The following is a 27,322-nucleotide window of genomic DNA, read 5'->3' as shown; positions in this document are numbered from 1 at the left end:
GTTTTCTGTATGGTATGACTCCATTCAATCAAAATGCTGATGGCCAAAACATAGAAGTGAAAGGACATAATTCCATCAGAGTGATTAAGTAAGTGATTGATTGATAAGCAGTACTTCACTTATTGAGTGGTGTTGTGTGAATGAGCACTTACCTTTCCTAATGTTCCTTTTTCAGTGACCTTATTTATTTCAATTTTGAAGAAACCATAGAGAGCCAATGTCAGCTATCATGTAACATTTCCTGCACTCGTTTGGCCTGTTCACACCTTTTGAATGTCCTGGCTATTCTGGAGCGTAGTAACGTGAGATATAGTGTTGCCAAGGCCTCAGCAAGTTTTGAGTTACTACCCTCTAAGGATTATCTGCAGGGAAGGAAAACAAAGGACTGACCCAATGCTGTAAATATGTTGCATGATAGCTGATCCTGGTTATTGTGATGTGATTGTCATGCATGTATCAGGTGCTTACAGTGCATTGTCAGTGTCAGCAGTTCAAGAAAAAGGCAGATTGTTAGATTACTGTTGGTGAATGGCTGGGAACCCTATTGGCCACCATATAACTTTACTTCAGAAGCCACCAGGTTGCTGCTCTCAGGTTTGCCATATGGATGATCTTGCAGAATGTGAAGGGTTCTGTCAGGAGTAGGGTGGCAGTGACAAGTCAGAAGGTAGAACAAGCAGCACATGGTAAGAGTAGTCGGATACATTCAGAGGTCTTTGCTAGCAAATTTAATCAGATATAGGCAGCGATCGTGGCAGGGGAATACAACTGGATTTAGGCAGAGGTTGTGGCAGGCAAAGGTAGTCTGCTATACTCACCAGATAATCAAAGCAGTTCACTAGAGAACAAAATAATTGCTATAAACATAGATATTTTATTAACCAATTTGCATCACCATAAAAAACACATTGATAGAAAGAGCAAGGATGTCCAAAAAGAGATGTCAAACGCTTCTCCTCTGCCCCGTAGGTCAGTATCAGCCTATGTATGCCAATTTCTCAGTTGTCAAACCAGATCCACCTGTAATGCCGAATATATATTTGATGGAATTCCACAGATGGAAATGTGATTTCACAAGAGTCATCTGTAACCATCATAGCCACCTATATCACAACATCAGCACTGGCTGGTGATGTTTCAGTAGTTACTACTCAATCCAAAAATGTTCAGATGCTAAAACTTGGTATTTAGTGAGCCAAGAAAGCTCATCAGTCTGTGATTTCTGGGGACTAGATACAGTATGCGAAGTCTGATACTGACCTATGAGCAAGGGAGAACTTTACAAACCTATTTGTCATGCTTGATCAAATACGGTATACTGCTCTTCTAAGGGGTTGTCCTATCATATTAAAATATTTCTGCTGATGTTGATATTAATGCTAACAGGCAAAGAAAGTATCTGGTTTTAGCATTCATACAGTACTGTACTCGAGTGAACTGCTTTGATTATCTGATGTACACACAAGGCTCAATCCCTCTTGGGGCACTTTTGGGCACTCCAAATGGAAAATGGGTGTGGCCACGCACCATAATATGGGTGTGGTCATGGGTGGAGCCAAATTTACATGAACTGAACAATGGTCTAAGTAGGCAAAACAAAACATGTAGGCAGTGTCACTTAAAGGGAACCTAAACTGAGAGGGATATGGATGTTTCCTGTTAATCAATACCAGTTGCCTGGCAGTCCTATTGATCTCTTTAGCTGCAGTAGAGGTTGAATCACACACCTGAAACAAGCATGCAGCTAATCCAGTCTGACTTCAGTCAGCACCCGATCTGCATGCATGTTCAGGGGCTGTGGCTGAAAGTATTAGAGGCACAGGATCAGAAGGAGAGTCAGGCATCCGGTATCATTTTAAAGGGAAAAATCAAAATCCTTCTCAGTTTAGGTTCTCTTTAAACATAACTAGGCAGAGTTACCTGGCTTCTGTGCTGGCTGGTCTGGCTTTCTGCTGGGCGGGCTGGCCTGCCGACAGGTTATCTGGCAGTTCCCCCATAGCATACCCTGACCTTCTACTGGACCCCTCACATGCTCCCACCGACCTCCCATTGAGGCACCACAACTCCCAGCATGCCCCCTTGAAGAATCACAGCTCCCTGCATGCCCCCATTAAGCCATCACAGCGCCCAGCATGGCACTGCAGCACCCAGTATGCCCACATAGAGGCCCCACAGCACCCAGCATACCCCTGATTGATGTACCACAGCTCTCAGCATGCCCGCCATTGAGGCACTGCAGCTGACTCTGCCTGGGGGACATCCGGGGCACCCCAGTATAGAAACTGGGCACGTGCCACTGATCTTTGGGACTAGCCACGCCCCTGTGTGGGGCCCATTCACACTGGGAATACCAAAATACTAGCAAAATCACTAGCATTTTGCCAGTGTGATTTTTCATGGGGGTTTTTTTGTACACGAATGCAAATTTTGCGGGATTGCATTTCACGTTTTTTAAATATTAGCACAAAAATCTTGAAAAAGCACTGCGTGCACCGATGGTGATGGACACAGGTTGTATGCAAAGGAAAGAGGTTACATGTAAGCTGCTAAATATTTTATGACCTGATAATCTGATGGAAGAAAAGCTTGCTTGTTACTTGTTGTGTTACCAGTTCTTAGTGCCCAGTTTGTTCTTTTGTCCACCTGGTAGCGGAACACTCGTGAAGTAGTAGCCATTAAATGTGTCAGCAAGAAGAGCCTGAACAAAGCATCTGTCGAGAACCTTCTTACAGAAATTGAGATCTTGAAAACGGTTCATCATCCACATATTCTGGAGCTGAAGGACTTTCAGGTTAGTCGCAGAGTTTTAAACTTTATAAGTGTATTTTATGGCATCTGTATATAGAAATAATGCATTACCTAGTTCTGACATGTTTGTGGCATAATCTGTGCGCCATGTGATTTTGTTTAGAGTACAATTCATTTTTGCTGAAGATAAAAAAACGTGTTGGTAAGTGCCTAATTTCAAAGAACATTCCTAATCCTAGGCGATTGCCTTGTTATTGGGTTTATCAGACTTCATATAAGGGCCTGCTCACACTGCAGCAAAAAACGATGTGTTTACCAAAACGGAATTAAATGAAAAATCAGATGATTAATCAATCCTATGTTATTAATAGGATGTATTTACACTGTCAAACAGACTGCAAATGCAAGACGCAATCACCGGACCACAAATGCTATGTCTTGACATGCTACATTTTTCTGCAACTGTACTGCGAGTGTACCACAAACGCTGCAAATTGGACACGATGAAAGTGTATGGGAACGGACGGTGTCCATTCACACTAGGCTTCTCGCAACCTGAAATTCGCTCACCTGTCCTGTTGATTATTGGTTCCACCATCGCCGTTTAGTCCACTGCTGCACGGGGCACCCAATTCATTTGCAAAAGAACCAATAGGAATCATCATCCTGCAACTGCGAAAATTTTCATTGGTACATGTGGACCAATGAGAATCCTCCCTGTTGCTAGGTGGGATTCACATTGAGGTTTTTTACAAACCAGCAGGAAGCCCTATGCTTCTTGGCCTCGTGGATCAAATGGGCGGCAGAGGACAGTGTGCCCAATGGGAAAAGCGGCAGAAGCTACCGGCAAATAAGCGGATGGGTGGCGACACAAATGCAACAAATGGAAACGGCGAATAATGTGATCAACGTAATGCGGACATGCCATTTCCACATCCGCTGCATTTGCATTGCAGCGTGAAAGTGGCCATAAATCAAATGAAAATAAACGTTGCTATGTGGCAATGCAGCTTGTTTACAGGATACTGTAGCCTATAAATCAGGTCCTCTAAAATGCCCTCTCAGATATCCTTGGCTGCTTGTTATAGTTCTCTGCATCTGGCTTTAGGCATTCTCCAAATCCGGTGAAGGGGACCTAGCAGCTGGAGGGAGCTGTGTTGGTGTATGCTGCAATTCTATTTTGTTTAGAAAATTGTACTGGGTACAGCTTTTACAGGATGAGGAGTCATGTCAGGGGTGTAAAGATAGCACCCGCCATTGCAGGTAGGGGTGTGTGCTAGGGAGGCCAGCTCATCTCCTCCCCATCTCAGAGCCCCTAGCTCCACAGAATCTGGAAGAGGGAGGGATTAGAGCACAGAGGATGCCCACTACAGTTATCTAAGGGGGCATGGGGCCGTCTAATACTTCTGAAGCGGGGGGGGGGGGGGGGGGTCACAAGGGCTGTGCTGCTTTGTATAGGCTTTCTTGTACTGCTAACTGGAGGGGGAGGTGCTCAGAGGCTACCGAATACTGCTATCTGGTTGGGGTGGAAGGTGTAGAGGCTACCCAATATTATTGTCTAGGATTTGTAGTTGCACCCCTGAATCTTATACATAGGTGTGTCCCTCTAAGAAACTGCCCCCTCCCCCCAGCAGTTTGAGAGAGTAATAAGTAGTAAGAATTCCCATTCATAAGCTTGAGCCTCTAGTACAGGCATGAGCAAACTTGGCCCTCCAGCTGTTAAGAAACTACAAATCCCACAATGCATTGCATGAGTCTGACAGCCACAGTCATGACTCATAAAGGCAAATGCATTGTGGGACTTGTAGTTCCGTAACAGCTGGAGGGCCGAGTTTGCCCATGCCTGCTCTAGCATCTGCTGGACCTCAAGTCTTTAAAAGTAAAGTACTGCTAAATTCAGACACTAGTGCTATTGCAGTCTGCCAAGGAGTGTAGGATTGATTTTTGGGAACTTCATTGAAAGTTTCTACATTTATTTATTTATTTATTTATTTATTTATTTTTTTGTCTGAAGTAAATAACTATTTGATTGTTTTATCATTTACCGGTATTAGTTTTTGTTTAATTTTTTGTTTGTTTGGCATTATACCTGAACAGTGGGACCGGGATAACATATTCTTAATCACAGAATACTGTGCAGGTGGAGACTTGTCTCGATTTATTCGATCCCGAAGAATTCTTCCAGAGAAAGTTGTTCAAGCTTTCCTTCAACAACTCGGTTAGTGGAGTTCTGTGCTAAATGTTCTGTCTTCTTCCATTATACACAACCGCAGTCTTAAAGTGGACCCAAATTAAAAATATAAGATTTCAGGAATAAAATCTATTTTCTAAATTATAATAATAAATAAAAGTCTTTTTTTTCAGCTGCATGATGACAAATATAAAATATTTTACATTTATTGGAGGAACCCCTCCCTTCCTTTCATATTGCCGGGACAGAATCCAGCAAAATGCTGGAGTAGGTAGTGTCCAGCAAAGGAGAAATTGCTAATGGCTGCCACGTGTGTAACCCTAGTTATGCAAAGAGGAGGGTGAAAAGAATGCACTGAAATGCTCATAGGTTTGAAGGAGTGTTTATTTATCTTTGTATGTGTCAGAGTGGTGCAACTAAATATTTTGAATTAAAAAAAATGTTTGGTTTTGTCCGCTTTAACCACTCGAGGACCACAGGTTTATACCCCCCTAGTGACCTGGCCATTTTTTATGATTCCGCACTTCACAACTTAAGTGGTTTATTTCTCAGTCATACAACTTAGCGCCCAAATTAATGTTACCTCCTTTTCTTCCCATTTTGCTGTTGCAATCTTTTTTTCATTCTTAATAAAAAAAAAAAGATCATTTAAAAAAAAAAAAAAACTATTTCTATCCCCCCTTCCCCCCAAATTAAAAGCATCTATTTAGTGGGCAGAGCCATGCGGATCTGATCACACAGGTGTCCATCCACCACTGCTAGATCATTTATTCCTATTTCCAGACAGCTGTCATGCTTTTTCATCTTTATTACTGCAAAGGGTTAATTTGCATGGCTCTATACAAGCTACTGAAGTGTTAGATTCATGCTTACAGTGATGCACTTTTATTTTGAAATAAAAAGGATCGCTTCAATCACCACACACATACTCTCTCAGGAGCAGGAGATAAAAAAAGCCACATACGTAAGATTGGATGTAGAAGTGCTGCTGCACCGAGATGTAGACTAAAAATACGATCTTTATTGAAGCATCTGTGTGAACTGTTTCACTGTATATCCACAGATGCTTCAATAAAGATCAGATTTTTATTCTACATATCGGTGCAGCAGCACTTCTTCATCCAATCAAAAAGTATTTTGGTTGTTTTGGAAAAATAATCCTGATAGTTCTCCATAACCTAATGGGTTACCCTGTTTCCACAGGCAATATTCTACTTATTCTTATTACATCCACATGATGCCAGATCACTTGAATTTGTGATTGATTGAATTTGTCGATTCACATGGTTTTTCAATGATGGGCCTCTTTTTTTTTTTTTTTTTTTTTATTTTAATTTTTTTACTGCTGGGGAGAGTGATTTTGCATTTTGGTGAATATTTAAGTTTAAACCTGATCTGGAGGCGTAGAGACGTTGTCATTGTAGATTCCCTTTTAAGAAATGCTACTTGCCTGGTGGGTGTCCTGATCATGTGACCCAAAACAGGTATACTGGCTTAATGTAGAGAAGGGCAGCACTCCAATGACCAGGGCAATCGGAAACGTGCTGGCATATCTGCCCGTGTACCACCGGGATCCATGTATCACACTGTGCTACGTGGCGTGACCAAAGGCTAAGGAGGCTCAAATGTTGATGTGTTTTGTTGTAATAACTTACTAATACAGTATTTAAAGGTAGCTGTGCTGGAACATACTTGGAATTGCACCCAAAACAGGTATAAATATCAGCTGTTCCACATGTTGCAGGCTTGTTCCAGTTGTGGGGCACAACAATAATGGAAACCTAAACATCAGCATGACTGCTGACCACTGACATGTTTAAAAACAATTTTTTTCCAGTTTTGCTGAAGCTGTTACGCACTGAGTGTGTCAGACCCTTTTATGTTATTTAAAAGATTAAAACCAATGAAGCCAAATGGAGAAGATGGAACGTTGCTTAGTCAGTTGTTGAATCATCTGCAGCTGCCACATTACACATGAGGTGAATTACATGAGCAGTGTCTGACCTTTCCATATCAAGTCCCAACACTCTTATCTGGTAAACAGCCTGGGTGTGTGTTGCTGATGCTTGCCAGTAAAGACACACACCTGACATGTATGGTGCAGGCCCAGCACTGGATTCTAGTAACTGAAGTTTGAATGCTGGGATTTTAAAGGGAACCTGAACTGAGTAAAATTATTTAAAATAAACACATGATGTAGCTGCAAATGAATATTACATACTTACCTCGCAGTCAGTTCCTCTCAGAAGCTCACCGTTTTCTTCTTACAGTGATCCCTCCCAGTTCTGACAATATTTTGTCAGAATTGAAATATACCAGTTGCTGTCAGTTATTTATCAGCTGCTGTCAGTTACAACTGAATGTGCAAGGTAATGTCCATGTTTCCCTACGGCTCAAGTGGGCAATATTACCCTTTAACAGTATGCTGACCAGGAAGCAGTTTTCCGGTAATGGCCATTTTCAAAATGGAGGACAGAGAATGCCATTGATCAGGGGACAAACAAGGTGCAGGAGAGGAGAAAGCGATTGATGAGTAGACTACACAAGAGGTAAGTATGGTGTGTATGTTTATTTTGACTTTTAATTTTCAGTTCAGATTTTCTTTAAAATTTGAATGCCAATAATAGTTCTGCTGCTGCTGCTACATTTTTATGCACATTTTGCTGACATTGTTTTTGTGCATCTCTGCTGTTTCATCTGCCTTGCAGCAAAAATAGTGCCCTCCATTCGGCTTGCTATTTCAGTTCCGATACACTGCAGAGCAGGGAATTAGTAATGTGTGGCTAGGAATGTGGCAGGGGCATGTCTGGCTCAGCCACACTATAAGTGCTTTTCTGCGTGCTTGTGATTAATTGGCACTTTCTGAGCACTTTTTAAAAATCGCTTCCATTCACTTTCATAAAAATCACAGCGATTTTTCACAATCGTGAGATCGCTGTGATTTTTACCGTAATTTTAATGAAAGTCAATGGGAGTGATTTTTAAAAAGCGCTAATTAATCTCAAGCACTCAGAAAAGCGCTTTATGGTGTGGCTGAGCCCTTAAAGTGTCTCTCTTTCTCATCTCAAAAAGGTTTGGAGGTATGATCATTAACAGAGCTGGGCCTCCTAGCAGCAACTGGATTTTTCCCCCAACTTTTTAACAGCAGGAATTTTAGTGCAGGTGGTAGCTGGATCCAGGATCCCAATACTTGAGATGTTAATTATTGCTGAAAAAAAAAAACTCCTTTAGAATTACTTACTGGTTGAAATGAGCTTCCTTTACAGTGCCAATTGCTAATGTCATTTGCGATTTTCACTGGATGCTTGCAACACAAGGAAAAAAACGCAGCTTGCAGGACTCTTTTTAATTACATATACAATAGTATCAAAATCAGAATCTCATGTAAAGTCCTGTTTAGGTTTCGGTTCAGTCAAAAAGGGCAGCGTCCACAAATACTGTACATGGTAATGAAAAGTTCAGATATTTAAATATGAAAATGATGTCACTTGCACAGTCTTACATGTTTGCTCTTCTCACTATCTCTGTTTTCAGCTAGTGCTTTGAAGTTCCTGCATGAAAAAAACATCTCTCATCTGGACCTGAAACCTCAGAACATACTCCTCAGTAGTGTGGACAGACCACATCTGAAGCTGGCCGGTGAGAGCAGCGCTCACTGAAAGAGCTGAGCTCTAGCTTGTGGGGAGCAATGCTTTCCTTTTATTCAATCATTGCTCCTGTATTAGGTTTCCACTTGGATTTCTGGTGTTCTTTATTACAGTTTCAGGTTTTTGGTCAGAAATTACATCAAATAGTCAGTGTTGAAAATCCTTTACCTGTTTCATCTTTCAGAGTTGGCCTTGTAAAGGGTACCCATTAATTCAGATACAATTGTAAAATCAAACTTTCTGATCAACAAAATCTGTTACAATTGACCATAGAATCGTTTTACATTGCTTTTCTCCTCATACTTATTGTTTTTCTGTATAATTTGATCGTAAAAATCGAATCCCAAGATCACATCTGAGAATACTATTCTTCCGTTAATGGGCAACTTAAGTCAAAAAGCTTCATTGATGGGTCCATGTACTCTTAGATGTAATGAGTCTGAATGCTGCTTTTTGATTGAGTAAACAATTACCGTAGATTCCGATGTGTGTGGATGTCTTAAAGCAAGACTGAAATTGTACCCCTTACTTGCAATGCAAGTAGATGCACCTGTGTTTATTGTGTACAAAAAAAATCTTTAAAATATTCTTATGTAAAATAATTTTTATTTAGTCTTTCATTGTGCTTATAGTGGCAAAATGTATACTGAGTGTCTGTATGAAGCTAGGTATAGACCAGAGGATGAGTGGTACGTCAGATAAGCTATTGATACCCACCCAATATCAATGATTTATCTATTGTTCCACTTTGATCCAGTCAATACTAAAAAAAGGATTTCAATCGATATCTTGTCTGTTGATTGCCCTATTGGTGCCAGCTATGTACTCCTCATAGCATTACTAAACTATGAAGCCATCTCTTATGCACTACATCTGCTCATGTCTCTCTATTATGACACTGGCATCAATGTGATAAAGAATAGACTTGTTTAAACAATGTTCGGTCGTCATAGATAAAAACAATTGCAGTTAAAGCTGGCCGTACACTTGTTGATTATAGGTCTATATACCAAGATGATAGAGCGCTATCCGGTTGGAATTTAACCCGATAGTGATAGATTCCTACCATAAATGGGTAACTCAATTTTGACTGACTCCAACAAAACTCTGTTAAGCATCAATTAAAGCGCAGTGGTTGTACAACTCAATGCAGTGTAGCGCTATGGACCACCATTGATCCCCCACTGCTCCTGTCCTGATCCCTCACACGGAGCTTCTCCAGTATGTCTGCTCAGGCTATGGATTGATAAACTGCACAAAATCCATTGAAAGCAAACCCATCAGATTTGGTGGAGCAGCAGATTACAGGCAGATTCGGTCAAAATAAATGAAAGTGATCAGAAAATGGAATTGCAGTTTGATCCTTACAGAGTCTCTTGCTTTACCAATTGGTTTTGTTTTTAACACATTCCCAGCTATTGGCTGCACTTATTAGGCTTTGTAAAATTAGACGGAGCATATGAGTAACACGTGTGGGTTTATGAAGTCCAGATGCTATGTGTGACATGTTTTTTATTTTCCTATAGATTTTGGTTTTGCTCAGCACATGATATGTCAGGATGAGCCTCAGTCTCTGAGAGGATCTCCTCTATACATGGCTCCGGAGATGGTCTGCAGCAAACACTATGATGCTCGTGTGGACCTCTGGTCTGTAGGAGTCATTCTCTATGGTAAGAAGGCCTACAAAGCACAGTATTCTTCTCGTGTTAGTACGTGTTTCTGTAGTTTTCATGATTTTATCTAAGATAATTGGAAATGTGATGAAGTAACAACATTATGAAAGATATCATACCTGGTTGATGTGCTTATGTGTCATTTGCTATGAACGCTGGCTCAGTCATGTGATGATAGCAGCAGTTCTGTCTCCCTTTATTTTCATGTAATGAAATCAAAATTCACTAAAAGGTGCAGTTGAACCAAATGCCATTATCCAGTATTTACACTTGTGTTGCTAGGCTAAATCTGATAACTAAACAGATTGTCATCTCATGATGGTAATAAAGAGGTATAAAGTACAGCTTTGGATCTGGAATTGCACAAAATAAGCGTTCACTGTCAATATGGGTTGTTTTATAGTTTAACTACCAACATGTAAAATAATCCTCTATGTATTAGTTTTGACACATGACAGTGACACTTCTTTCCTCCAGAAGCTATTGCAGTTTTCTTTCTAGATTTTAGGGCTCTGTAGTTTATGGACATATGTTGTGTAATATTATCCTGCCTTCATTTATATTGAACACAGGAAACAAATGCACACTCCAAGACAGCACTTGCCTTTTGAATGGGTCCACAGACAGCCGGTCAGCTAATAAAAGGATGTAAAAACATGCTGCACCTGTGTCTGCCGTACCAAATCCAGCAAGAGCTGAAACTGGCAGCCATAGACAGGAGAGAGACCTCAGTCGCACACAATCTGAGATTGTGTGACCAGCAGGGGACACAGTGTGCAGGTATCCCTCTCCGGGGCCCCCCTCCCTACACCTGGGCACATGAAAAGCCACTGAGCCGGGATCTCCACTCCACTTGCAACATCAAAAGGTCAGTGCAGATGGACCCATTTAAAAGGCAAGTGCTGTCTTGGAGTGTGCATTTGTTTCCAGTGTTTGGCATATTACTCACCTCAGATGTAAAACCAGCCTCAATATAAATATATTGAAGCTGGTTTTACATCTGTGGTGAGTGTTGTGGAGTAATGCGCTGCCCCCCTCTCATCGCACCGCAACGCCAAAAAAAAGCTATTCATGTGACCCTGCGGCAGAGTGTGCCAACAGGATGATATGCATAGCACGGCCTCAGCCAGTGACGTACTCTCTGCTGGACAGGAAGTACGTCACTGGGATTCCTAGCTTCCTGTCATATTTGCGCCGTTGCACCAACAGGGAATTTCTGCGTTGCGCATAGACTTCAGTGCATTCCACTGCCATGGAAGTCGCATGGTAACGCGCTATTGACTTTGTGCCAGGTCAGCTGCGAATTGAATTCTTCTAATGCAGCAAGTGTACTGGGAGTGGAAGGTCGTTGAAAAGTTAAAGAGGAACTCCAGTGAAAATAATGTAATAAAAAAGTGCTTCATTTTTACAATAATAATGTATAAATGATTTATTTAGTGTTTGCCCATTGTAACATATTGTAAATCCCTGATTTATATTCTGACATTTATCACATGGTGACATTTTTACTGCTGGCAGGTGATGTAGCTGCTGCTTGCTGTTTTGGCAGTTGGAAACAGCTGTAAACAGCTATTTCCCACAGTGCAAAAGGGTTCACAGACAGGAAACTGCCAAGAGTACGTACTCAGTATTTCTTTGTGGGAGGGGTTTCACCACAATATCAGCCATACAGCGCCCCCTGATGGTCTGTTTGTGAAAAGGAATAGATTTCTCATGTAAAAGGGGGTATCAGCTACTGATTGGGATAAAGTTCAATTCTTGGTTGGAGTTTCTCTTTAAAGACCTTCAGGGCTCGTTTCCACTGTAGCGGTGCGGAATCGCCTGGATTCCACCGCTGAAGAAATCGCATGCGGCTGCGTTTCCGCATGCAGATTTACCCGCGATTTCGCATGCGATTTCGCATGGCAAGGAGCCATGCGAATTTAACCATGTCACTGCCTGTGTTAAGTTCCATTGGCTTTCATGCGAAATCGCATGCGAAATCGCGGGGAAATCCGCATGACAAATCCGCATGCGATTTCCCTATTGAATACATTAGCGGCGATTCGCCCGCATTCCTGCCGCACGCGAATCTGCACGACCCTGTCGTGCACATTTTCCCCGCACCGAAAAATGCAGCCGCACACGTGGAAACAGCCCCATCCACTAACATTAAGTATGCGAATCCGCATGCAGTGCCCGCATGCGGATTCGCTATAGTGGAAACGAGCCCTCAGTGGGCAGTACTTCTGTGTAAAATGTAAAATATACGTGTGGCAGTTTGTAATCCACCAGAACTGTTGAAGGCAGCTTCTCCTTTTTTTCCCCCTGAAAGTCTGAAGAAAGTGACCAGTGCTGCAAACACTCACTCACTCACTCACTCACTCACTCTGCATTTTTATACTTCTCACAGCTTGCTTCAGAATTTATATAAGGTAGACATGAAACACGGAGGAAATCTGTCTGTTTTGCTGCTTTTATAACAAATTCTACTATATGTATTGTTTACTTTACATACAGGAGTACTATTTGTTGAAGAATTTTATTTTGTACTGGGAGATTTTCAGTACTTGCTAATTATTATTAATCTTCTTTTGTCAGAGGCTCTTTTTGGGAGAGCACCATTTGCATCCAGATCATTCTCAGAACTGGAGGAAAAGATTCGTAGTGTGCAATCCATAGAGGTGAGCAATAATAAAGGAGGCAAACTAGCAGCAATGGCATGAGAGAGAAGTTATATAAGAACAGAGGATGAAAAAAAGAGAGATGGAGTGAGGATTCTTTGTAGGTGGCAGTTTAGCTTATGAAGAGAGAGATGGGAGACATTTGATATCAGCATGGTGGTAGTAGGAGAGACAAGCGGTTATGTAAAAGAGTATCACATAAAGTACAATCCTGCGTTTACAGTGCACAAGTGAGCAAAGCAGCAAAGCCTGATGCGCATTTCACTTCTTCATAGGCAGTCAAATGGTACATTTTAGCTGTGATATGTTTAAGAATCAATCCCCAAATGCAATTGAAGTCAATGAACAGGCAAGAAGCATGTATGCACTTAGATTAGTACCCCGAAATGGAGATTGGTTAAAACAAAAGCGATAAATCATCCAATAGGAAACTGCTGCAGTATGATACTAGAAAGCCAATATACAGGCGGCACTGGAGGGAGGGAATGACATAAGAGTACCCCATGCAGGAGTAGGAAAACTAACCGCCCACATAGTTACATATTGGAGAGAGACTGAGGTGAAGGATTGTTGAAATATCCAGCCATGTATACTTGGGATTTCATGTTTTTTTTAAAGCCCCGTGTTCGACCATTACTTTCAATTAGTTATGCATTCAAATTGCTGGTTTTGAAAAATATATGCAGCTGCAGTTTATAACTCTTTAGAAAATGTTAGCTCGCTGCTCACTTTCCCTCCCAGTCAGTTTTTAGATCAGCAGATCAGTCATGGTTGAACTATCCTATGAGTTGTTTTACTAATCGTGGGCTCCTTCACACTATATGGTTTTGCAAGTGTTTGCAATTTAAAAACTGCATTGCATGAATCTTCCATAGAAGAACCATATTAGCTTTCAAACTTGTGTGTTTGCCTTTTCTCCCACTTTTTTGTGTTTTTAAAAAGCACAGCATGTTGCATTTTGGCATAAATGCATACGTTTAATGCTATTGATAGCAGACATAAACTTGCATGAAAACACAAAGCGCACACAAATGCAGATGTGTGCACAGGAAATGAATGCATGTTTTATTGCAAATCCTTACTGAAAATCTAAAAATAGCCCTCTGCCTGGAGAAATTTGATTGACGAATTTGTGTGGTGCAACGCTTGCCATTAATGCGATGTCATTCAAACTATGGGCTTAATTCACAAAAGCCTGATAACTGCTATCACTGCAGTTATCACGCGATCTGCCGCACGCAAAGGTTTGCGAGCGTAAATGATTACGTTCGCGTGTAAACGAAGGTTTGCACGCAATCATGTGCGGGTGAATCAAGTATGCAGTGCTGTCAGTTATGAGGCATCGCACATAGTGTGCGATCCGCATTGTGCATGCGTTGTGTAGTGTGACTAGGCCCTAAACAAGGGTCATTGACAGCAGCCTAGAGATAGAAGGCTGCATAAAAATAAATAACAAGCAGTTGTAGCCAACAGATAAGGCTCATATCTGTTCAATACATTTTACAACATGGCCACCTTAGCAGCTGTGGAAAGGAATGACTTCAGTACTATAAACTGAGCCATAAACAATGATTACTGGTACACTTTTTGTATATTTAAAATCATATGATCTACCTGTACTTACATTCTTTCCTTACACTACAATATATAATTATTTCACAAATATGCCACTACATTGCAGTGTTATTGTGTGTGTGCGTGTAAATATGCCACTACATTGCAGTGTGTGTGTGTGTGTGTGTTATACACAACTATGGAATGCATGACCCTATAGCTATTTCTTTGTAATTGATGAGCATTGAAGATTGGTGACGCTTCTATTACCCTGTAAAAGCTAATTTTGCTGCAGTTCATATTTGTTTAATTAATAAACATTTTTTATTTCTAATTGCTATTGGGGCTGCTTAGTTGCATAGTATTGTTGAGTGGGGTGTGGTAACGTGCAACCCGAAAGCTACCAAAATGCGATCACCAAGAAAAAATCCTCCTACCTCTCACAGGAGATCGCAAAGGCCGCCAACAGGCCAGCCCAACTATTTCGCACAGTTGATAGACTATGTAACTCATCCTGTCTAAAACCTACTATAACTCCCTCAAAGGAGCTATGCGAGAAATTTGCTTGCTACTTTGCTGACAAAGTATCCTCTATTCGGGGTCTCATTCAGTCCACAGCACCTAAGACTTATTCAACTCCTGGAAAAAGTTCCAAAAACAACCTAACACCCTGGACTGACTTGAAAAGTATTAGTGAGGAAGAGAGCTCAGACATCCTCCATCGCCTCCGCCAGACAACCTGCGACCTGGACCCTGGACCAACTAAACATATGCTGAAATGCCCTGACCTGCTTGGTCCAGCATTTCACAAAATAGTAAATTGCTCTCTGCAAGCAGGGAGGTTTCCTACCTCTCTAAAAGAAGGAATCATCAAGCCCCTTCTTAAAAAACCTTCCATTGATCCAGATGCTTTGAGCAGCTGCAGACCTCCCCTTCTTAGGTAAAGTTATCGAAAAGGCTGTCTATCTGCAACTTGAAACCAGGCTGTCAGTAAACAACATCCTGGACCCTCTACAATCTGGCTTTAAGAAACACCACAGCTGTGAAACAACCCTCATCAAAGTCTGCAACGATCTTCATGGCAAGGGACAGAGGGGAATGCTCCATCCTAATCCTGTTGAATCTCTCAGCAGCTTTTGATACAGTTGACCACAAAATCCTGCTTAAGAGACTGCAGGAGTACTGTGGCATCAGTGGATCAGTCCTCCAGTGGTTCAGATCATTCCTCACTGACAGAACACAGAGAGTATCCCTAGGTCCTATAATGTCCAAACCTGCACCTCTACAATTCGGAGTGCCACAAGGATAAATCCTATCCCCTCTGCTGTTTGCAATCTACATGTTGCCGCTCGGTACACTTATCCTACGTCATGGCCTGACGTACCACTGCTACGCCGATGACACACAGCTATACCCGTCCAAACCTGGTGGAACAGACCCTACCGCAAAAATGAACTCTTGCTTAGCTGAGCTACAGGCATGGATGAATGATAACTGGTTGAAACTGAATGCTGACAAAACTGAGGTCCTGTTTGTCCAAAGCCAGCACTGGCCATCAAAACAGCTCTATCCTAAAGCAACACCAATCAGGATTGGGAATTTAGACATAAACAGCTCCAACTTTGTGTGCAGCCTTGGCGTACTAATCGATGGGGAATTGAGTTTCAGAAACCAAATTTCATATGTAGTTAAATCTTCCTACTTTCATCTGAGGAACATTGCAAAGATTAAACATCTGATTCCCCCAGAGGATCTTCCAAACCTAGTCCACGCCTTTATCACATGACAACTGGACTACTGCAATGCCCTTTATGCTGGCCTCCGCAAAAAGGACCTGCGTTGCCTGCAATTAGTGCAGAATGCTGCTGCCAGATTGCTAACAAACCAGCCTCGCCACTGTCACATTACACCGATCCTTCGCTCACTGCACTGGCTACCAGTAGAATGGAGAATACTCTTCAAGATTGGACTGCTGACATTCAAATCCCTGCACAATCTGGGCCCTGGATGCATGAAGGACCTGCTGAAGCTGAACCACACCTCTCACAACCTCAGATCAGCAAGTTCTATAAACTTGGTCACTCCCAGAGTGCACCTCAAAAAATGTGGAGATAGAACCTTCAGTCATGCTGCCCCTACTCTTTGGAACTCCCTGCCACACCCAGTAAAGACAGCACCATCCCTGGAGCTATTCAAATCCAGACTGAAAAGCCACCTGTTTAGCCTGGCATTTCCAGACTTATAAAATTTTTCCTCTGTACCACGATGGTCGGAGCCATGCTTATGCGCTTTGAGTCCCATGGGAGAAAAGCGCTTTACAAATGTTATTTGTTGTTGTAGTATTTAGAGCTGACCTCATATGCAGCGCTTCACAGATTATATAGTCTTGTCACTAACTGTCCCTCAGAGGACCTGTAGGCCCAATTTTTCTGGGGGAAGCCAGTTAATTTATGTGTATGTTTCTTGGATGTGGGAGGAAACTGGAATGTCCGGGGGAAACCCACAAAGACACAGGGAGAACATACAAACTCTGTGCAGATAGTGCCCTGGTTGCAATTCGAACCGGGGACCCAGTGCTGCACCGATGATGAGTGACAGAATTTGTCACTGTTGTTTTATCAACAACTCCACTCTTGTCACTGATTTGTTACTAGTCACTTTCAAAGGTTCTGATTAGTTGGTGCCAGAATACAAGCTGACAGTTACAGTATTTTAGTGATATGAAAAAATAAACATATTGCCAGATTACACTCCTGCCCGCCACTTGGAGCTGTAAGTTGTTCACTTATTGAGTCATGTCAGTAAATGTCCCTGTGCTCTGAGAGGCATTCTCTCATAGAGATTGTCCTGCCTCCTCCTGTCACCAAGAGCCCTGAACTTACTAAGAGGGGTGCGCAAAACAGGCAGTATCCCAAGCGCTCACACTGCCTGGGACCACCATCTGCAAGCTACACCCCAATGGGGGGTAGGAGCAGCGCAGGCGCACCCCCCCCCCCCCCACACACACACACACACATTCTCTCACCACTTGGAGGACTACCCACTACTGCCCTCACCACTTAGATTAGACTAGTAGGAGCTCATTTCCAAGCAGCACTTGCCTTTTAAAATGGTCTGCATGAAAGCTAATTAGTAAAATTTAAAGGCATAGCAGGGTGTGGCCAAATCTTTATTACCAGATTTTGCAAGAGCTGAACCGATGACACTGTCTCTTCTAAATACAATTACATGGTAGCAGGTGCAGGGGGGCATGAAGACTGGCTGCCCGCACCACTTCTGCTACCATATTATCATATTATTATGTAAAACTGAACGTCTCCATATAGTTTAGAGGAGATAGTGTAATCGTCTCAACCCTTGCAAAATCTGGTACTTTGTGTCTATGCCGCTGTGCCTTTAAAGTTGCTAATAGGATTTCCTGCAGACCATATAAAAGGCAAGTGTTGCTTGGAAATGGGCTGTTACAATTTTTTATTTGTTTTTTACTGAGAGCACTGGACAGGCCACACAGACATTGAGTCAGTGGCTTCTTGTGAAGTGAATAAAGTGTTAGGCTAAGTAAGAGGCAGGCAGAGCCATGTGAGGAATACATGAGGAGGGCCATGTTGTGGCCCTCATAACTGTACATTGGTCAAGCCTCATCTCACCCCTCACTTACACACCTGTACAACACAAGGCTGTGTTCTGGGGCACTGAAGATAGACTCTTCCCATCCAGGCAAGCGCTACTTCAATTTGCTCCCTTTGAGCCGGAGGCTTAGGGTCATCCTCACGAGGACCGCCAGACACATGAACCCATTCTTTCCCTCGGCTGTCAGCCTCCTAAACTCCCTCCACATTCTCCCATCAGTCCCATCACCAGCCTCCCACCCCAAGGGTGCCACGTGACATGGGAAATCAATCGATCACACCAAATGACTAACTCTATCCATATATCAGACTGGAACTGTATACAGGATGATCTGTTATGTATAATGAGCAATGTAAATGTAATTGATGTTTGATGTTCCTTTACTTGATTGTTGATCTTCTGCTTGATGAGTCTTGCATACTTGTTCACCTATCTATCCATGTCCTTCTCTGGAGCTATGTATTGTGCCAAACCCAATTCTGGGCGTGACCCTGTTATGCTTGACAAAATAAACGGTTTTGATTTTGACTATTTCTTTAAAGAGCATTTGAAGAGAAATGGATATGGAGGATGCCATATTTATTTCCATTTATACAATGAAAATGACCTGGCTGTCCTGCTGAACCTCTGCCTGCCTACCTATCCTACTGACCCTAAACAAGCATGCAGCAGATCAGGTGTTTCTGACTGAAGTCTGACAAGATTAGCTGAATACTTGTTTCAGGTGTGTGATTCAGACACTAATTCGACCAAAGAGATCAGCAAGGCTGCCAGGCAACTGGTATTGTTTAAAAGGAAATCTATTATGGCAGCCTCCATAAGCGTCTCACTTCAGGTGTGCTTTAAATATCTAGAAATAAAATATTAAACATTCGTAAAATATTACCAAGTCAAAAAACATACTTTTGTTTGCGTATAATATATCTGTTTTTCAAAAATGCAAATAAGGAACAAACAACCATAGAAAATAATTGGTAATTTTAGAATACCTTACATTTTGACATACAGTACATTCCTCAGTGTCTTGTCTTTAGCTTCCTTCTAGACCACGGGTATCCTCCGAATGCCGGGATCTCCTTCAGCGGCTCCTTGAGAGAGACCCAGATCAGCGCATCTCCTTCACAGATTTTTTCAACCACCCATTTGTAGACTTGGAACACATGGCCTGTGCAGAGTCCTTGCAGAAAGCGGTGAGTGAAAGCTTATCTGATAGTTTTTCTTTATAGCATATTTGCTGTAAAGTGCTGCCTCAAGCCCTAGTTCTTTTTTAAAGATATAAGTATATAAGTAGATAAATACTTGCTCTACTTGCATAACGTATTGCACTGTCCAAGTTTTGATTTTAGTGATTTTTCTGTAGTAAAAAAAAAAAAAAAAAGAGAAAATCCTTCTTAGGATTCTCCATCTCAACAGATGTCATTTCCTCCCTTACTCTCCCCTGCCTGATTGTGTATGCACTGCCCGCCCTCCTCCCAGTCTTCAGGCACTCCCACCCAGCTCTGCAATAGAAAGTGCATTGTCTCAGCATGAGGAATATTGGCCAATCAGAGAGGAACAGAGGTGTGGGAGGGGAAAACAGGAGGTAAAGAGGCTTCAGCCAATTAGACTGCATTAGTAAAGTCTGAGGGCAAAGTAAAGCAGCAAAAAAAGGCAACCCAGCAAGCCCTGCAACTTCCTTTGTGCATCATATGTGCCAAATAAGAGCCAAGGAAACTGTGGAATGTTGTTTCAGGGATAAGAAAACTAAGAGTGATTTTTAACATTTGGATTACCTGGTTAGCATCCTTATTACTTGTTTGCCAGTTAAAAATAAAGAATTGATTTTTTAATTTTATGCCCGACAGTTACACTTTAAAGCATGTTGTGTGTCATGTATCAGAATTTACAGTTTACAAAGTTTAATTTACTGTACATAAACCATTTTTGCAAAACTGACGACCTGTGTATATGTCAAATGGTAAGTCAGAATAGTAACCTGTGAAGCATCCAAACCCCTCCAGCTACAGCTCTGCATAATAAAGTCATAATTTCCTGTCTATTTCTTTCCTGCTCAGGGGTATAATAAGGCATTTACCTTTCCCATAGACTCCCCAATGCATTTATTATTAAAAAAAAAAAAAAAAAAAAGTTAAACAGACGAACTGTGACAAATGGTTTCTTATTATGTGGAATGTAGGGTTTTGAGAAGTACTCATAGCTTTTGAATATACTGGGAAGGGCATTACAAAAAGATAAAGGTTGATTTAAAATTACTTTCTTACAATGTAATTGACACTTAGGCCTGGTGCACACCAAAAAACGCTAGCAGATCCGCAAAATGCTAGCAGATTTTGAAACGCTTTTTCTTATTTTTATGTAGCGTTTCACCTAGCATTTTGCGGTTTTGGGAAGCGTTTTTGGTGTAGTAGATTTCATGTATTGTTACAGTAAAGCTGTTACTGAACAGCTACTGTAACAAAAACCGCCTGGCAAACCGCTCTGAAGTGCCGTTTTTCAGAGCGGTTTGCGTTTTTCCAATACTTAACATTGAGGCAGAAACGCCTCCGCAATCCAAAATCTGCAGCAGCCCGGGAGTATGGGTTTCTGCAAAACGCCTCCCGCTCTGGTGTGCACCAGCCCATTGAAATACATTACCCTAGCGGATCCGCACCCGCAAGCAGATCGCAAACCGCAGCCGAAACACTCTGGTGAGCACTAGGCCCTACAGAAGGTATTGAAACATGTTAATCCATCTCCTCATGGAAGATTCTCAAGAATTCTATTATTTGCAAAAGCACTCCCTGGACAGCATTGGCAGAGTTCAACTGCTATTTGGTGTGTACACAAGGAGACAGGTTTGCTGGCATATTTATACAGGGAGTGCTTTTAAAAAAGAATAAAGAAAATACAGAGAATTCCCCAAGAGGAGATGGTATAGTCCAAGACTCTTCAGATCTTTACTACCTGCAGTGCTGGCCACTAAGAGTGCAGTGAGAGGAGGTGGGTGGGGTCAGGTGATTCACTTTGTTTTGAGAAAGTGACTCCCTCTAGTCTTGCAGTAACAAGCTACTGAATGCTTCTGGACACAAACCAAATGGTACTTTTAGTATATTTATTACAAAAGGTACGACATGCAATTCACAAAACTTTATGCATTGCTATTTAATGCAAATTTATTGTCATGCATAAAAAAAAATCTAAACTGAGCTTTAATGCATGGCTTTACCTTTTCCTGCAGTCTTTGTTTGAATTTGCATTCTTATTAACAGGCATCACTGGTGACTGAAGCAGTACAGAAAGATGGCGTCGGGGATCATTCAACAGCACTCAGCCTTTACTGCAAAGCTTTGGAATATTTTGTCCCAGCCTTGCACTGTAAGTAATGATCTTTCTTAGCTCTACATTACTTTTAGTTATGAGTATATTCTTATGCCTGTTCTCTTGAAGACCTATGTACCAGCAAATCCAATTAAATGTGAATGTACATCAACAGTTGTAGGTCTTGCACAACCACAATTACTGACCACAATGTTTAAGGTTTTTTTGTTTGGTTGTAGGGGTTGATAACCGTTTTACAGAGAACACACATTTAGGCCTGGATCACACTTGTCCTCTTGGTGTGCATTTTTCTGCGCTGTGAGGAACTCGCTTGCATGGACATCCTATGCAATTCAGTAGTCTGTTTACATTGTCTGTGGTTTAAAAACTGAAAGCTTGCTGCTGTTTTTCACATGTAGTGTGCATTATGCTCTCAGTACCTACCTTTGAGCAAGCTGTAGGTTTCCACTGACCTAGAAAGTGGTAGAAATGTAGGCAATTAAAACCTCTTGCTGGCAGAGTTAATTAGCCAGCTGTCAGCAACTTGGTTTGCCTGGCTCAATTTCTTTCTCTTCCTGGGTCAATGGAGACATGCATATTAGCAGAATGTCTGCTCATCACTACTTTGAAGTACTGTACTTTGATCTTTTCTGCCCAGCAGTGTGCATTAGGTAATGTTTACACAGCATTTATAATCCAATACTAAAATAATAACTACCTAGATATTGTGAAACATGTTTAATGTTTACGACTCTTGAATCTTCTAGATGAGACAGATGTCCGTCGGAAAGAAGCCATACGTTCAAAGGTCAGTATTTACTGTGGCTCCTTTCAATAGATTACCAAATTGCAGGAAAAAAGAGCAATACAAAAAATTATAAATCGCCATGGAAGTGATTCATTACTCACTCAACAACAGAAGACCAGTTGTACTGGTCCAGGCCCTATCCCATAGAGCCATATCAATACCTGTCATGCACTGATGAGGACCAAAAGTCCGAAACAGGCTGTCTGCATGTGGGGTTGATGTGGCTGTGTAAAATGTAAAGCTATAGGCTTGCTATACACCAGCGGTTATGGATGCTAGCCTTGCTTTCAGGGGCATAAAGAGATAATTTGCATATTCAGTAGCGGTGCATTGTGGTTAACCACAGATGTTCACTTACAGCTGAATTATTGTAAATTCATTCTGTTTTAAGAAGGCAAACCAACCTAAGCAACAGAAGAGAGAAATCCATGGCACATGGTAATTCTAAAAACACTAGCACAGCCTCCTATATGAAATAAATGAGTATCTTTATTTAAGGCACATATCCCAATACATAAAAACACAGCAGTGGTGTCAGCTGCATGGGGGGGGGGGGGGGGGGGGGGTCTTCAAATAATAAACAACAGTCAAATAGTATCCATCTCTGTGTACATAATATACATATATAGTGTGCCAAAGCTATCCTGCAACGCACTGCAAAGCAAAGATAAAGAAGATAAAGTGCGTTGCACGATAGTGTTGGCACACTATCTATATATGATAGTGTGCCAATGCTATCGTGCAAAGCACTTTATCTTTGCTTTGCAGTGCATTGCAGGATGGCTTTGGCACACTATCTATGTACAATGGGTTGCAAAAGTATTCGGCCTCCTTGAAGTTTTCCACATTTTGTCATATTACTGCCACAAACATTAATCAATTTTATTGGAATTCCACATGAAAGACCAACACAAAGTGGTGTACATGTGAGAAGTGGAACGAAAATCATACATGATTCCAAACATTTTTTACAAATAAATAACTGCAAAGTGGTGTGTGCGTAATTATTCGGCCCCCTTTGGTATGAGTGCAGTCAGTTGCCTATAGACATTGCCTGATGAGTGCTAATGACTAGAGTGCACCTGTGTGTAATATAATGTCAGTACAAATACAGTTGCTCTGTGATTGCCTCAGAGGTTGTCTAAGAGAATATTGGGAGCAACAACACCGTGAAGTCCAAAGAACACACAAGACAGGTCAAGGATCGAGTTATTGAGAAATTTAAAACAGGCTTAGGCTACAAAAAGATTTCCAACGCCTTGAACATCTCATGGAGCACTGTTCAAGCGATCATTCAGAAATGGAAGGAATATGCCACAACTGTAAACCTACCAAGACAAGGCCATCCACCTAAACTCACAGGCCGAACAAGGAGAGCGCTGATCAGAAATGCAGTCAGGAGGCCCATGGGGACTCTGGACAAGCTGCAAAGATCTACAGCTCAGGTGGGAGACTCTGTCCATAGGACAACTATTAGTCATGCACTGTATAAAGTTGGCCTTTATGGAAGAGTGGCAAGAAGAAAGGCATTGTTAACAGAAAGCATAAGAAGTCCCGTTTGCAGTTTGCCACAAGCCATGTGGGGGACACAGCAACCATGTGGAAGAAGGTGCTCTGGTCAGATGAGACCAAAATGGAACTTTTTGGCCAAAATGCAAAACGCTATGTGTGGCGGAAAACTAACACTGCACATCACTCTGAACACACCATCCCCACTGTCAAATATGGTGGCAGCATCATGTCTCTTCAGCAGGGACAGGAAAGCTGGTTAGAGTTGATGGGAAGATGGATGGAGCCAAATACAGGGCAAACTTGGAAGAAAACCTCTTGGAGACTGCAAAAGACTTGAGACTGGGGCGGAGGTTCACCTTCCAGCAAGACAACGACCCTTAACATAAAGCCAGGGCAACAATGGAATGGTTTAATACAAAACATATCTATGTGTTAGAATGGCCCAGTCAAAGTCCAGATCTAAATCCAATCGAGAATCTGTGGCAAGATCTGAAAACTGCTGTTCACAAACGCTGTCCACCTAATCTGACTGAGCTGGAGCGGTTTTGCAAGGAAGAATGGGCAAGGATTTCAGTCTCTAGATGTGCAAAGCTGGTAGAGACATACCCTAAAAGACTGGCAGCTGTAATTGCAGCAAAACGTGGTTCTACAAAGTATTGACTCAGAGGGCTGAATAATTACGCACACCCCACTTTGCAGTTATTTATTTGTAAAAAATGTTTGGAATCATGTATGATTTTCGATCCACTTCTCACATGTACACCACTTTGTATTGGTCTTTCACGTGGAGTTCCAATAAAATTGATGCATGTTTTTGGCAGTAATGTGACAAAATGTGGAAAACTTCAAGGGGGCCGAATACTTTTGCAACCCACTGTATAATATGTACACAGAGATGCATACTATTTGACTGTTGCTCATTATTTGAAGGACCCCCCCCCCCTTCCCATGCAGCTGACGCTGCTGCTGTATTTTTATGTATTGGGATATGTGCCTTAACCTGCTGAGCGGTCTGGACGAGCTCAGCTTGTCCAGTACCGCCGGAGCCTGCCGCTCAGGCCCTGCTGGGCCAATTTGGCTCAAATAAAAAGCAGCACACGCAGCCGGCACTTTGCCAGCCGCGTGTGCTACCTGATCGCCACTGCAGCACGGCGATCCGCCGCATGCAGCGGTGAAAGAGGGTCCCCCCAGCCGCCTGAGCCCAGCGTAGCCGGAACAAAAAGTTCCGGCCAGCGCTAAGGGCTGGATCGGAGGCGGCTGACGTCCATGACGTCACTCCGCTCGTCGCCGTGGCGACGAGGTCAGCGAAACACGGAAGGCCGCTCATTGCGGCCTTCCGTGTTACTTCTGGCCGCCGGAGGCGATCGGAAGAACGCCTCTGCAGCGCCCTCTAGTGGGCTTTCATGCAGCCAACTTTCAGTTGGCTGCATGAAATAGTTTTTTTTTTATTAAAAAAAAAAACCTCCCGCAGCCTCCCTGGCGATCTTAATAGAACGCCAGGGAGGTTAAATAAAGATACTCATTTATTTCATATATGATTTTATTTTTATTTGTAGCCATATAACAACTTCTCTATATGATTGCTTGCTTAAACTCTGAGCTTTATTCTGCAGGTGGGTCAGTACGTATCTAGAGCAGAAGAGCTAAAGGTGATAGTGTCTTCCAGTAACAAGTCTCTGCTTCTAAAAGGCATATCATCTCGGGAACTCTTGAAAGGTGAGCTCTATCTCTGTTTTTTTAAAGGGAAATTCCAGTTCTGTTGAGAAATGTTCAATATTTTCAGCTGTATGCATTGCAAGAATTTACAACACCTGCAGCAAGGTGGGAGTTTCATGGTGGCAATGTTCCAAAGTATTGTTGCTATGGTTGTAACAAACAATTTGGGCTTACCATCAAATTGGGACACACTTAGTTGGCTGCACATTAAAATGGAAAAATAATTGTCCTAATATTAAATAACAAAAAGAGCTATGCTGAACTGCCACTCAACCATCTGCCCATAGGTGTCAGTGGAGAGTAAATGGCACAGCATTGGCAGGAGGGGCGTTGTTTGGATGGTTCAGCTCTTTACAATCTGCATAGCAGTGACTCACTGGCTGATATGAAAGACAAACTGTGTTCATGCTTCTGACTGACTGAGAACAATAAGATATTAATGTGATAACTCAAATATTAAGATTTGTAAGACTTAACACATATCTCATACCATTAGTGGCAGTTAAGGAGGGTGATGGTGTAATAAATATGTGCCTCGATAGAGGCTTTTAGCATTTGTTGCAGCTTGCCACATTACAGGTGGAAGCGTACAAAGACCTGTGTCTGACATCCTTCTGAAGAGGATTTTAAAAACTTGTCAGATATCTGCTGACTGAATGATTAAAAGCTGCTGCTTGTGGGTTTTTATGCATCCCCATATATCTTTTGAATGCAGAAAGCAGCCAGGAATGCAACAGTGCTTGCCTTGCTCTGCAAAATATCACCTACCTCTGAATGCTTTTGTGAACAGCGCACATAGAATATGCATCTGTTATAACAAAGCATTTGCATTGAAGCTTAACTTTGTAAGAAAGATCAAGATGGTTTATCCTTTAACATGGCTATATGGATAACCATTTGTTGTTAATGCAACTGACAATACAAATAATAAAATAACACAATATTTAGGTGCTAATCAAATATAGGAAACAGATAAATACAGATCAGGGCGACACGATCGGCAGCCGTCTAATAGACTCCTGTGTTAATTTTTGGTAATTGGGCGCTTGATGCAGCTATTAGCTTCTTTTTAGACACTTATTGGGTGTGTTAGGGTCAGACACCTATAGGGGGAGTTAGGATTGGGCATCTATAGCGGAGGATATAGGTTAGAATGGGTGCCAGGTAGTGGATAGTAAAATATTGGTAATTTAAATTACCTATATTTTACTATTCGTGTCACACCCAGCACCCAACTGATGGGGCTCCATAAATATTAGTATACAAATGTATATACTTCACATGGAACAGTGCACACAGAGATATTGATTAACCTACGATTAAAGAGGAACTCCAGTGAAAATAATGTAATAAAAAAGTGCTTCATTTTTACAATAATTATGTATAAATGATTTAGTCAGTGTTTGCCCAATGTAAAATATTGTAAATCCCTGATTTATATTCTGACATTTATCACATGGTGACATTTTTACTGCTGGCAGGTGATGCAGCTGCTGCTTGTTGTTTTGGCAGTTGGAAACAGCTGTAAACAGCTATTTCCCACAATGCAACAGGGTTCACAGACAAGAAACTGCTAAGAGTACATACTCAGAATTTCTTTGGGAGGGGTTTCACCACAATATCAGCCATACAGCGCCCCCTGATGGTCTGTTTGTGAAAAGGAATAGATTTCTCATGTAAAAGGGGGTATCAGCTACTGATTGGGATAAAGTTCAATTCTTGTTTGGAGTTTCTCTTTAAGCAACACAAATCCTGTCAGTAAGTCAAAGGAATATCAAGGTTATATAACGATGAGGACGTCATCCAAATGCCACAGCGAAATATTCCCAAGTTAAATAGCAAACAACACAAATGACAGGTAAAAAGTTATTTCCTGATTCCTG

At 41.8% G+C, this 27,322-nt stretch overlaps 1 protein-coding gene across 2 annotated transcripts in view; it reads left to right on the top strand.

Annotated features, from left to right (window-relative positions):
* ULK3 (unc-51 like kinase 3) overlaps window positions 1-27,322 on the top strand; it is a 45,184-nt gene that overhangs the window by 7,399 nt on the left and 10,463 nt on the right. For both annotated transcript variants that reach the window (XM_068275682.1, XM_068275683.1), the window contains exons 2-10: window positions 2,651-2,791; window positions 4,846-4,966; window positions 8,474-8,578; window positions 10,113-10,256; window positions 12,840-12,922; window positions 19,141-19,296; window positions 21,355-21,460; window positions 22,171-22,211; window positions 25,337-25,439. In XM_068275682.1, the coding sequence (XP_068131783.1) occupies window positions 2,651-2,791; window positions 4,846-4,966; window positions 8,474-8,578; window positions 10,113-10,256; window positions 12,840-12,922; window positions 19,141-19,296; window positions 21,355-21,460; window positions 22,171-22,211; window positions 25,337-25,439 (1,000 nt within the window). The remainder of the gene's footprint in view (window positions 1-2,650; window positions 2,792-4,845; window positions 4,967-8,473; window positions 8,579-10,112; window positions 10,257-12,839; window positions 12,923-19,140; window positions 19,297-21,354; window positions 21,461-22,170; window positions 22,212-25,336; window positions 25,440-27,322) is intronic.

This window comes from Hyperolius riggenbachi, chromosome 3 (assembly GCF_040937935.1).
Source record: "Hyperolius riggenbachi isolate aHypRig1 chromosome 3, aHypRig1.pri, whole genome shotgun sequence".
NCBI lineage: Eukaryota > Metazoa > Chordata > Amphibia > Anura > Hyperoliidae > Hyperolius > Hyperolius riggenbachi.
This window is presented reverse-complemented; position numbering and strand designations above follow the sequence as displayed.